This window comes from Plutella xylostella, chromosome 4, assembly GCF_932276165.1.
Source record: "Plutella xylostella chromosome 4, ilPluXylo3.1, whole genome shotgun sequence".
NCBI classification, from domain to species: domain Eukaryota; kingdom Metazoa; phylum Arthropoda; class Insecta; order Lepidoptera; family Plutellidae; genus Plutella; species Plutella xylostella.
Window position 1 is genome coordinate 5371803 of NC_063984.1, and position 12672 is coordinate 5384474.

General features: G+C 37.8%; 1 protein-coding gene across 8 annotated transcripts in view; it reads right to left on the reverse strand.

The window, feature by feature from the left end:
- LOC105380345 (neural-cadherin) overlaps nucleotides 1-12672 on the reverse strand; it is a 245928-nt gene that overhangs the window by 95464 nt on the left and 137792 nt on the right. Inside the window, exon 1 of one of the 8 annotated variants that reach the window (XM_048630107.1) lies at nucleotides 9116-10082. The exons of 6 other annotated variants lie outside the window; for them this stretch is intronic. In XM_048630107.1, the coding sequence (XP_048486064.1) occupies nucleotides 9116-9173 (58 nt within the window). In that variant the 5' untranslated portion in view covers nucleotides 9174-10082. Of the gene's footprint in view, nucleotides 1-1821; nucleotides 2375-9115; nucleotides 10083-12672 lie in introns of those variants that run through there. One more of the 8 variants, XM_048630136.1, reaches the window with a different exon arrangement.

Sequence of the window (12672 nt, forward strand, 5' to 3'; positions counted from 1 at the left end):
CGAATAGTCTTGGCAAAAATGCTGCCGTGCAACAGAAAGCTACCGCAGTGGGTTTGTACAATGTGTGGAATTCGGCGAAATAAAGCCCGCTTAGGAAATAAATATGAAAACTGTGTAGTGTACAATTCGTAAGCCGCACATTCAGCGAAGGTTTGTAGGTGAGCCTGTAGGCAGGGAGGTTACTCTATACTGACGAAAAACGTACGAACGAGAGCTGTCGTGCAACCGGCCCGTTTAATTCAAGAAGATAGAGTCGTGGTTCGTGCAGCAGCGCACCGAAACTTAGTTTTTTGTAATATAGAGTGACCCCCAGCACATGTCGGCTCTCAGCGCGCTTTGTCGCTGCAGCGCGCGGATAACCGGATTTGATTCGCGCGCTCATTTCACGTTAAATTTCCAACATTACTTAGTACTTATATAAAATACGTTCGCCTTTCTACCATTTATACATTTTACAAATGTACATATATATGTATACTTTGACTTGCGCATGTCGGGTCCGTACTATAATCTGGCAATACTTAAATATTCCTATGACTATACCTAAATGTACCTACCTAATACTGCTTTTACTTATATTGGTTTCTAAAAAAAATCTAATTTTTCAGACGGACGGATGGTCGGTCCGACAACGACAACCAAGTGATCATAATGGAATATCTTTGACATTTGCAGCACGGATCTCTAAAACATATCGTCATCCATATCCGTCCATTAGGTAAATCCATTAAAATATATAAATAAAAAGAGGAAAACAAAGTCTACTTCACGGAAAATATTGGAAGGATATAACAGAAATCGAAACACAAAAATGTTGAGCGCAAAAGTTTGTAATTTCGCAAGGCTTTAGTTTGCTTCGAACTTGGAGTTGGTAAGTCGTCCCATTGTTATCCTAAAACCACATTTAAAGCGCTTTGGCTATTATTGCCTTTATACTGAATTAAATAACAATAACCTGGGTTCACAGTTAGGTAAATAGGTATGTGTAATATTTTCACTAAGTTTATTACTGGACGCTCCAAACGAAAAGTATAAATAATTATTGTGCCATCGGTAATTAAATGACGGCACCCAATGACAAAACTGTATTAATAATTATTATAATTGATAAGTTGATAACTATAGTTTTATTGTAAATGACATAATTATGCCTGAAAGCTATTACTACTAACTACCATTATTTGATCCTATTCTGTGTACAACAAAATCAAATAGGTACATAACCTTCAAATTATAGTTTAGCTTTTGTTGTTTTAATGTCGCACGAAAGCACATATCTACCTATAATGTAGAGGTAAAAACTCTTATCTAGATTGTGATTTAATTACGAAAAAAAAAAACACGTAGATCAATAATAATAATAATGAAAACGACTGCCACGCCAACTATTAATTTATGGTCAGTCTTACAAGAAAATCACTGTTTTTTTAGTACTTATTTATTTAAAAAATTAAATATTTCTTTTACTTCATGGACAAAAGACAGAAGACTTTTGAAAGAAGACGCATAAGTAAACGTGTTTAGGCCAACTGTAAATAGTTACTTAAATACTTATACTAGTTAGTTTCAAATGATGCATAAGTAAATGAATTTTTAAAAATAAAAAGGATCGAAAAGTAGATAGGTGTAGCAAAAAATGCAGCTTTAATGCACGTAAAGCTAGCCGTGCAAAAAAAAGAATTTCCCATTATACGGCGATAAAACTTCTCTAAGAAAATGCACATTAAATAATTTTAAAATTGGTCTCAGCGATTTAAACTGTAATAATTTAAATATTGTATTTAAAGTGTTTTATTTATTTAAGTTAAAGATCGATTAAAATAATTAGAATGCTGGTAATCTCGTCTCAACACTCCAGAATAAATTCAATTAATGTAATCTGTTACTACATCACAGTTTATTGTTTACTCCGCGCAACAAAGGACATTTGCATAACGATCACCGGTGACAGCTTACTGATTGTAACTTGTACTAATTAACAATACAAATGATCGGCCACTTTACACTTTGTAAATGTTTACAAACGATGTGCTCAGATGTAATATTATGTTACACAAGGTGGAATTTCAACATACGCCACGGAACTCTGCACAAGGAATAATATTATGTATGTGACAAATAATTTGATGCTCCTCGGAATATATCCTATACACCAACTTTTATAATGTAGGTTCATATATAAAAACGTACTATTTTAAGAGTGATGTTTTTTTACGTATGTTATAAGAATATAGTTTTATGCATAAACTGACTACCTTATCCCGCGTTCATTTCCAATGAAGTTTTAAAAGGACGGCTGGTTACTGTGGTTAATTAATATACTCACTTGGTTAGACACACATTTGTGGGTTGTGGGGATGATGTTTTGACATACCTGAAACAAAAATTAAAACATTATTAGGTACCTATCCAAGTTTGAAAAGTAAAATTGGTGCTTCTAGCGACATCTGTAAAAATGCTGAAAACTTCGTCATTCGCTTGGTTATAACTTCAGTTTCCGAAAACTGCCAACAGCGCCATCTAGGTAAGGGTGGTAAAAGCTTTAACAGAGTTTCAGACTCAGCTACAACTACGCTGAAAGCTGCTATGAAGAAGTTCCATGGAAGTTTACAGATGGCGTGAAAAGTGTTTTCAGATTTCTGAGGAAGAGGGCGTTGTTTGGTTTGTTGAGAGGAGCGAGTTTACTCCATGGGGTCTGAAAGTTTAGCTACCGAGTTTATTCTAGTTGCTGCTTCAAAGGTGCTACCTAAGCGCAGCTCAAATGTGCTTTGTTAGCAAAAACTAGGACATTCTGTTTTGTTTGCTGAGCGCTTGCTAAAGTATAAACCAAGTGTGCTACCATTACATTACAATACTTGTAATTCTTTTTGCAGTCAGTATTTAATAGATGGAAATGATAGTAAATTAAAACACGTCACTATCTCAATACCACTCCACTCAACGAGATGCTTTCAATACTACTCCACTCAACGTCACACGTCACACAGTTTTGTTACACCATCAACGGTGAAAAGTGATAAAGGATTGTTATTAATGAACTCAAATTAATGTGGGTCCGAGGTACTAAATATAAAATTACCAGTTCCGAGAATTGGGGATCCTAAATCGTGCGCTTGTGGTCATATTATTATTAGGATGCATCAAATGTAATTAATTACTAGGAAGTGCATAGATAGATAATATTATGTTTAAACATACATATACAGTTGCGTAGTTAGCTACAAATTCACATGTTAATTAATAATCTCTTCTAAAGCTTAATACTACAGTTCCCAGTAAACTGCTAGTACTGCAAGTTATACTATAATGTACAGATAATGATTTTTAAAGAAATATTTCAATATTTATTGGTTTCAAAAAATCGCTGCCGTCGCTTGAAACCATTCTAAGGAGTTTGACGGTCACCGCTCTTTGCACAGCACAGAATAAGCTTAGGTATTCAAAATATATCCTATTAGAGGAACCTTTACGATGATGATTTTTACGAATGTTCGTTCATATAGCCATTACGAGTAACTTGCATACAAGTCGCCTCTGGCTACCATTTTAGTAGGGATTTATAATAATTCCAACAAAGTTACCTCAAAATAATAAAGTTGTTCCAGCGCAGCGGAGCAGAGCACGATAATATTTAATTTCACTATACATAATTTGGCAAACTCGTTACGTAACAATACCGACTGCAAGTAATAGTTTTTGCCTTCAAAATACAGGGGTTTAAATCCTTGCATACAAATTGCCAATTACTGGCAATAAACTCCAACTCAACAACTTTTAATATACCTAGTTATGGTAAGCTGACATCAAAGTGCTCATTGGTCTATTAAAAGAAAGCCCAAAACAAAACGAACGCTTATAATTTTTGCGCAATGCAAATGTCATTTTCGTCTAGTTTTCAGAACGTCAATTAGGTTTAGTTTGTGTGGCCGAGGAAGGGAATGGTAATCGGATTTGTCCGGGATCGGGCTTCGCCGTGGGCGGCGTCCGGGCCGGCTGGGCGGGCAGGTGCCGCCGCGGCGACCGCAGCCTGCTCCGACGCAGCCACTTGCGGTCGCCCCGCGCTCGCGACCAGATTTGCTAATTAGTTTTGCGTGCCCGCTGCTCACTTGCACGGAACGCTTCCGATAACCCTTTGACAATTAATCAGCTGATATAACTCTACATTAATTTATAATCAAATAGTCAACTTGTAGTGCAAACGCCAATTGGAGTCATCTACATGATCAATGTCAGCGCATAGAAATTGAATACTGCTGGATACATGAGTACCTACAGAATTTCAATGAATCTATACACAAACAGCAGTGAACGTTGTTTAAACGAACCAATTAGGCAGCGTTATTTGTTAGCTCGTGCTACGTAAATAGATCACGGCGCGACTCATAATTTCGTTATTCCTTGAATGTAATATAAACCCGCGGGGTGAGCGGGGAAAAAAGGAAATGTCAATTTGAGGAAGGCCGGGATATAAAAATACGGCAATATACAGAGTGATATTTTAGTTTGGAACAAGGTCCATTCGAGGAAAAAAATAAATCTGTTTGGGGATAAGTTATGCGGACAATAGTTTATAGAGGAGTCATCATAGGGAATGAAGTTTGAGAGAGTAATACAAAAGAGCACATCAGCATTCGGAGAGCGCGTGGGCGCGGCGGCGGCGGCGGCGCGGAGGTGCTCGTGAGAAGGGCTCTTATTAAATCCTTTGTTTGTAGGCAGACACTTATGCTAGTTCGTGCCCACTCGGGACCGGGATTAATCCTGCGCCAGCACGGGGCGTCTGCCGCCGCTCGCAGCAAAGAGCACACATTACCAACAACAAAGAGCACAAAGTCAAATGCACTTTCGGTGTAGGAAATCATGCAAATTTAACAAAGCTAAAAACTCATCTTGTAAAAGCCGCTAAAGTATACTCGGAATGATATAGTGAGAAAATAAAAGCATGTAGGTACCTACTCCGCTTAATTCAATTTAGTTCTAAATAAGTATGCACTGCTCACGTATATGATTCATTAGAGCGAGCTTTATGAGGGTAATTCACCGCACATTCGGACGCTCTGACGCTCAAATTCTCTTTAGTGAATAAACTAACACGTGCCAATATGGAAAAACTGTAAATTACGAAACAGCTTGAGGTAGGTTTGAGAAATGCTCGTATATAGCATAATGAAAGGCCGCAGAGAGCTCGCGAAAGTTTAAAAGTCGTTGGGCGGCGCGCCGGTGAGAGGTGGCTCTTGACCCGCCCGCGACAAGCGCCTCGCAACACAGCCTAAATCATACTAATTACACACAGTAATCTTCTGCCCAACGCGACTATCTAGCCATACAAGGAAGCGACTGAAACTACAAAACCTTTGTGGGGCACCCGCAAAAAACTCGAATAGAGCCGAACGGACCCATCTAAGCAAGTGGCCGGGCTGTCAGGCGCAATGGCAGCGGTATTAATTATTATCACACTTGTGAAGTTAATAATTAACTATTAAGTTCCTCGTAAGCTGAGTTTGGCACTTCGTTCTACACTATACGGAGTAAATTTTGGCTTGCAATTATCTAGAACGGGAGAGCCTTCGAACTTAATTATGTACGGAGTCATTGACTTTCAGGCGCCTATATTTAATATTATTAATCCTATACTAGTAAAAACATTTGTGTCATAATCACTTGCTAATCCCTTTGGAATATTTTAAATACCTATTACGAGTATTAACATGTACAGTTTGTTCAGTAATACAAAACACAAAAGTATGTTGCAACATGAGCGAAGTCAAAAGAATATGAAATTTAGGAATTCCCGGGCGATTTTTACTAAAGATTAAAGCGTGAATGTTTAATATAGAAGTATATCAAGAATGCATGTTGTTTCTAAGTCTGCATACGGCACAGCAGTGCACCGCAATTTAGATAAACAGAAACGAGGCATATTTTTAAAGAATGGTAGTAAAGATGCCAAGGAATGGCGCGCGTCGTGTCGTGCCACCTACAGGGAACGGAAAAGAGATTTTAGTGACGACATACGACAGTACATTAGGTTCACAAGAAATGACACAGAATATTTAATAGAAAATGTCCTTTTGGCAATACTTTCACACAAATATCTAGAACTAATGTTATGTTTTTGAATTTCGTTACGTAAAGAGTAGAGAACGGTGCTACATGCAAAAAAAAAGTACAACTTCAGAAAACGTGACATATTTTATTTACTTATGAAGATGTTTTGCCCGAACATAATTAAGGCTACTCCGCGTGTTAATATGTCACTTCAATGATGTCTTCTTGACAGTGTCTGTAGTAATTGTAGCAATTAGTCGAGATGATATTTGAGTCGCGAAGACGTCTAGTTTGTTATTATGTTACCCGAGTAATATGGAAGACTCACAACTGGGTCAGATATTAGTTTTCCTGATATAACGTATGCGGTATTCATATGTTTTATTACTCGTGGTTCATGAAAGCACAATGTTTAATCCCCGAAGAAAAGAGAGGGTTGTTATAAGTTTAACGTGTCTGTGTATCTGTCTGTGGTAGAGTAGCTCCCAAACGGCTAAACCGATTTATGTTTAGTTTTTTTGGAGTAGGTATAGTGCTACTCCGAGTATCCTATGGCATATTTTATAAAAAAATAATAAAAAGCTACCTAAGTCTTTCAAAAGTTATGAGACTTTTAATGTTGAATGTCGGGGGTGTTAACGGTGGGTAGAATATGAGGGAAAATATGTATATACTATAATATAGTCTTGGCGTTTTTTTGTAGATACATACGGTGACGACGGCGTAGTGGTTAGTGACCCTGACTACTGAGCCGATGGTCCCGGGCTTGATTCCCGGCTGGGGCAGATATTTGTTTAAACACAGATATTTGTTCTCGGGTCTTGGATGTGCCCGTAAAATGGCAATAGGCCCGCCCCCTATTACATTGGGATTGGGACTAACATACACTCTAGCGAAAAGTGGGTGCAGCAATGCACCTCTGCCTACCCCGCAAGGAGGTACATTAGTACATTAGTACAACGCGTGAGTGCGTGTTTTTTTTTTACATACAATGTATATGTCAAGCATTTTTACTATAGCTTTAAAATTAACTGAAGACACATGTAGATACGTGTTTTGAAACTATACAAGGCCAGAACGCACCCATAGTGTACTAGCACTGTACCTATAGTTTCAAGTGAAAAAAAATAATATTTTACTTGAAAATATACACGATTTGTGCGTACTAATCGCGTATACTTTCAAGTTGGGATTTACTGAATCGTTCTTGAAAATATGTATACATTGCTATTACGCACATGCTGATTCTGATTTACTTAACTATTTCGGTACAAGCACATGACTACAATTTGCTTGTTCTGCCTGTCATACCTATATAATGTTAATAAATAAAGATGAACAAGCTCTAATTTGATTGATAAAATGATATTTATAGCAATCATACTTGCAAGTAAGAATACTAATATCTTATTATTTATATGAATTAAGAGTAATACCTACTACACTCACGAGCAATGAAAAAGTTCCAGTGACGATAGCTCCACGGAAAAGACTAGCTTAATGACGCTGTCGGAAATATTAAAGTACATTTAACAGCGCATCAAAATATTATTATAACCAACTAAAAACGTAAATTTTGATCAAATTCTAAATTAAATGTTTTAACAAATTGGGGTCATTTGATGTTGACTTTTTGCTACTTGGACTTATTCATTGCTCGTGAGTGTGATAGGTATTGTCCTATAGACCTATTACAGACATATTTTTCATCAAGTTTTGAATTCACCGTAATTGTCTTTTATGAATTATTGTACACCCTCTTCTGAGATCATTTTTACTATTTACAACAGTTCTACAGTTTAATTTTAATCAATTTACTTTTTAACTGTACGATGTAAACAAAAAACACGTTACGAAAACAATGCCAAGTGCGGAATGATGATGCAATATTTAGAAAGCAACAGACTTATACTACTATTTCGCATGAAAGAAAGAGAGAGGAACAATTCAAAATAACTACCTGGTAACTAATCATGTATAGTTTCAAGTGCTCGCATTGCCGCTTGGCACTTGAAAATATACACGATTAGTACGCAGTGGTAACTGCTGCAGTATATTTTCAAGCCATAATTTTGGGCCAACTTACTTGAAAATATACGCGATTAGTGCGTAATGGCCTTGTATACTTTCAAGTAAATCATGGTAACATTTTAATTTGAAAATATACGCGAGCAGTCCCAACCTCTGCGTTCTGGCCTTGTATAGTTTCAAAACACGCCATGTAGATTTTACGCTGAATCCTACCTACTATATATGTATGTATATTACTATGCGTAAAATCACAACAGGTACTGGTCTAAAGGTACGCTGGTCCTTAACTTTCAAGCTATAATTTATACTGCGTATCTTAGCTTAGGTTTATGCAATAACTAAGTTACGGGTATTTAACGGCCTCACAAATGGCGGCAGGTAGGCGCGCCCACGGAACCCTAACAAGGCATTTCGGTGCGACGCAGCTTGTTGTAACAGCCGGCGCTATAACCGTAACGTAAACACTAAAATGAACCTTACAGCAACAAATTAAGCGTAGCTGCCTTAGCAGACGGTTAGCATAAACGCCCGTGACAATTTGTAGAGCGGGCGCAAAAGGAAGCATTAGGATGATTAAAAAACGCAAAGGCAATGCAACTGTTGGCTGCACGGCACAGCCGACATGTGCCGCCGCACTGCCGCAGGAAATACCCGAGACTTCTCCACGTAATAGCGCAAAAACCAACGGTAAAGACGAAATGGAGAGATAAACTGCCGAACGTAAATTAATCCTCATTTTATTGTACCAGATTCAGGCAAGAAAAAGATTTTGAAGAGTCGGCGAACGTATCAAAAGAAAAAAACCTTTTAAAAATGTTCTTGCATTTTGGACAGAGACAAAGCGAGAAGCAAAAAGGTTGCCATGACTTTAAGAGTATTGAGTATTTGAGTAAAGAAATTATTACTATTTCGTAAATTTACCTAGATGTTTCGGAAGGAATATAATTACCCATTCATGTTAACCCATTTATTCTATATTTCAACGGAACCTCCTACTACGATAACCGTCAATAATGAAATGATAGTTATGAGAACTTACCGATTATGAGTCGTAGCAGGTTGGCAGCGACCAGCGACAGGTCCGCGGAGTTAGCCATGAGGCCGCGTCTCTGCACCCATCACCACGAGCTCGACCATCCACCGCCACCAGCCACCATGCTCGGCCCTCACCCGCTACTCGCACTAACACACTTTACATAGTTATTCATAGTCCCGCAACAAAGTCCGATCACGCGCGGCCAGTCGAGCGGCCCAACTCTATTGAAAAGATAAAACTTTTTTCATACGAGATAAACTTTTTGCCTCCGAGTGTTACACGAAGTATTTCCAAATACATACGCCCTGATACTCGAACATCAAAATTGCTAGTATTCCCCAGTTATGGCTCACGGCTGGAACACTGCACAATAACTCATTCAAAATTGGTACAACTTTTTTAATTTACACTTTCGAATAAGTGCAGACTTTGTGTATGATTTATTCGGGACAGCACAGCGGCATTTTGTATTGAAAAATATGACATTATTATTTTATTAGAGGGAAACTTGATGTAATTTTTAAACTGTCATAATTACGAGTACTTTGGATGATAACCATCACTGGTTTTGCGACTTCCCGGTTTAGATTAGACGCAAAAGTTTTCTTGTAAAGCGAGTAAAAATGTAATTAGGTTAAGAAAGGCATGAATTGTAAAATGTCTTGAAAGGGGTCGCATGGCCCACTGCGTAGTTGTTTGTTTACAAAGGAGGCTGTAAAGAGAAGGATATAGCAGTTCTTTATCTGTGAACCTGAGCCTACATAGAGATACAAAGTAAATTAAGAGCGTTGCTCGGCCTAGTCAATTTTATCAGATTTCCCCGATTTGCTTCAAGGAATACCATGTTGTTGTTACTTTTCCGTTCAATAAAATAGGTCAGCTTTCTACAAGTTCCTTTTTTATGTAATCCCTGTACGCTTGTATTTACATGTGATTACATAAAAAAGCGTGCTAGCAGAAACCTTTGTCATTTACAAAGTATTTCAGTGGCATGAGGAGATTTTCAAATAACCTCCGATATTCTAAATATCAAATTTCCGACTAACAAAGACTATAGCTCTAACTTCGTCGACATCGACAACAAAAAATATATACGTATATCGATACTAACAAAATAAAATGCACACAGAATTTTTGCAGCATTTTCTCTACACTCTAAATTTAGATATCTAAATCGAACTCGCATCGAATCTGATTCACTGATAGAGGGAAATTTTCGCTATGACGGATCGGGTCGGATCGGAGAGATAAAAGGAAACAATAGGGTAAGCGCTGCAGTTAACAGGTAGTTAAAATGCAAATTGTTGTGTTTGTTTGCCGCTCGCGGGTCGCGGGGGCGCCTCCCGCTGCGAATATGCCACGATATTGATCAAACGAGAATTATGAAAAACTTAGGTACTGCTACTTGAAACCTGTACGGCGGTTTTAGAAGGTTACCCCTGGGTTGGAATGGAATCCATGAAGTCTATGAATTTAACTATGTTTAAATAAATATCATACTAAATCAAATTACACGAAAAATTGTAAGAAATTCAGTCAAGAGACTTGAATCAGTGACAACAAAAGGGAAACAGAGTAAATGACAAAAAAATACAGAAATAGGGTAGGAACCTACTGTTGATGCTTTTGGTTGGGCTTTCAATGGATGCTCTTAAATCAGTTTGCGGCATTTTTCGTAATACAAGAAATATAAGTCAGCGAAAGAAAGCTAAAAATATAGTAGGGCCGGGTCGCGTGGGCGGACCTTCTCATTCTCAAGTTTCAACAAAGAGGTCACACCTTGAGTCACCACATCTGATTTGATATATATACTATTTAGCCGACAATTCACAAACCCCATATTAAATATATACATATAGAATGTATATATAAATACATAAAATAAAGCAAAGTACCCGTACCAGATGGATTGCAAGTTTAAATTACAGTTGAATTAAATTATAAAAAACATAGTTCATCGCAGCACTGACCAGTTTCCTTCAGTAAAAATATACGTCCATTACACTTAATTCCCGGTCTCAACTTCTTCAGCGGGCCGTTGGATACTCTATAGAGGATCACGTAATCCGCTGCAACAAAGTTTCAGAATAATACAGGGCCGGATTAGGAGTGTGGATAATTTCCACGGCAAGAGACGGAATAAATCACGCCTTAAAAGTGTTTAAAGGGGTGCGTTCCGGTGATTTGTGGCGTAACAAAGTTGGGCGGCGGACGTGCGGTCTGCCGACAGATCGCCCTGCCCGCCCCGAGCCCGCCCCGCCGCCGCCGCCCCAGACTGGACATGATAAAAACTCGTTAGCCCTACACTATCAAGGGAATACGCTGAACTACTCCAGGCATACGGAAAGGGTCTAGAGGTAAATCAAAACGATACGTTAATCACTAAAGCAATCCTATTTGTTATTGGATCCCAAAGACCAACCGTTATATTAAAAGGTATAAACATAGCGGCATAAAGGCAATTTCCGCGACATAAAAGGTTTTCGGTCAAAAGCAAAGAACTGAATTGTGTGAGATAATTTTGAATAAGAACTCGGATTAAATTGAAATCCAATGTAAAATCTGTGTTGAAAGCATCCATGGTCATAATGGTATTCAACATTACACTCGTTATTAATAAATGCTGAAGTGGTATCGCCAAATCGTGTTCAAAGGCCTGTAAAGGCGCGCTGGGGACTTTATTGTGCAAATAATTCACGTGTAAACGAGAATATAAAACCACTGAGTTTGAATTATTTGGACAAAAGCGGAAACATTTTTCATTTTTAGAGCTAAGAGAAAAGGATGAGTTGCATTGCTAGCCCTCGAGGAAGAAACCCGGGCTAGTTAAACAGTTGTACGAACACGCACACGTATTACGTTCTACGGCAAATGCAAGTTGCGGGTGAAAAGCGAATAATATATCACGCGGGCCGTAATAACCTGGTGAGAAAACCTTCATAAAGCAGAGCCAGCTACAAGAATAGGGCCCCGCACTCGCGGCCGACGAGGCTTAGCTAGCATATAGTATTATTTTCAGGTTCCTATTCGGAACAAACACGGTTTTAATTAAAACTTTGTTTGGTTTCAAAACTTTATGGGGTATTTAGCAGTTTTGTAACAAACGATATTCATTATCTTTGTGTTAACATACGTTTGCCTGTTTGCAGTGTGATATGATGAAATTGGTTTCAACTGTTAATAATAAATAAAATAGGTATTTTCCTTAGACAATAAAATAATCGTAGCACTTAGTATTTTAATCTATTTAATAAACGGATGTTTTAATTTTAAATTAACTATCAATGAAATAAATAAAACCGTCATTAGACTATTCACATTTTTATTCGTTTCATATTTTTCTAATCTCAGAGTTGGTTGAACAAGCTAACCAAGGTAACCACAAAAGTCAGAGTTTGACTTACATTTGAACTTTTGTAGTCGTTAGAAACTCATTGCAAAGGCAACGATATTGATTCTGAAACTTTTCTTAAAAATTGGGTCGCAAACGTCCTTGCCCACGAAGAACCGGAACCTACTTTTTTTTAATGAAACTAATTGGCATGTTTGGCACCAATTTC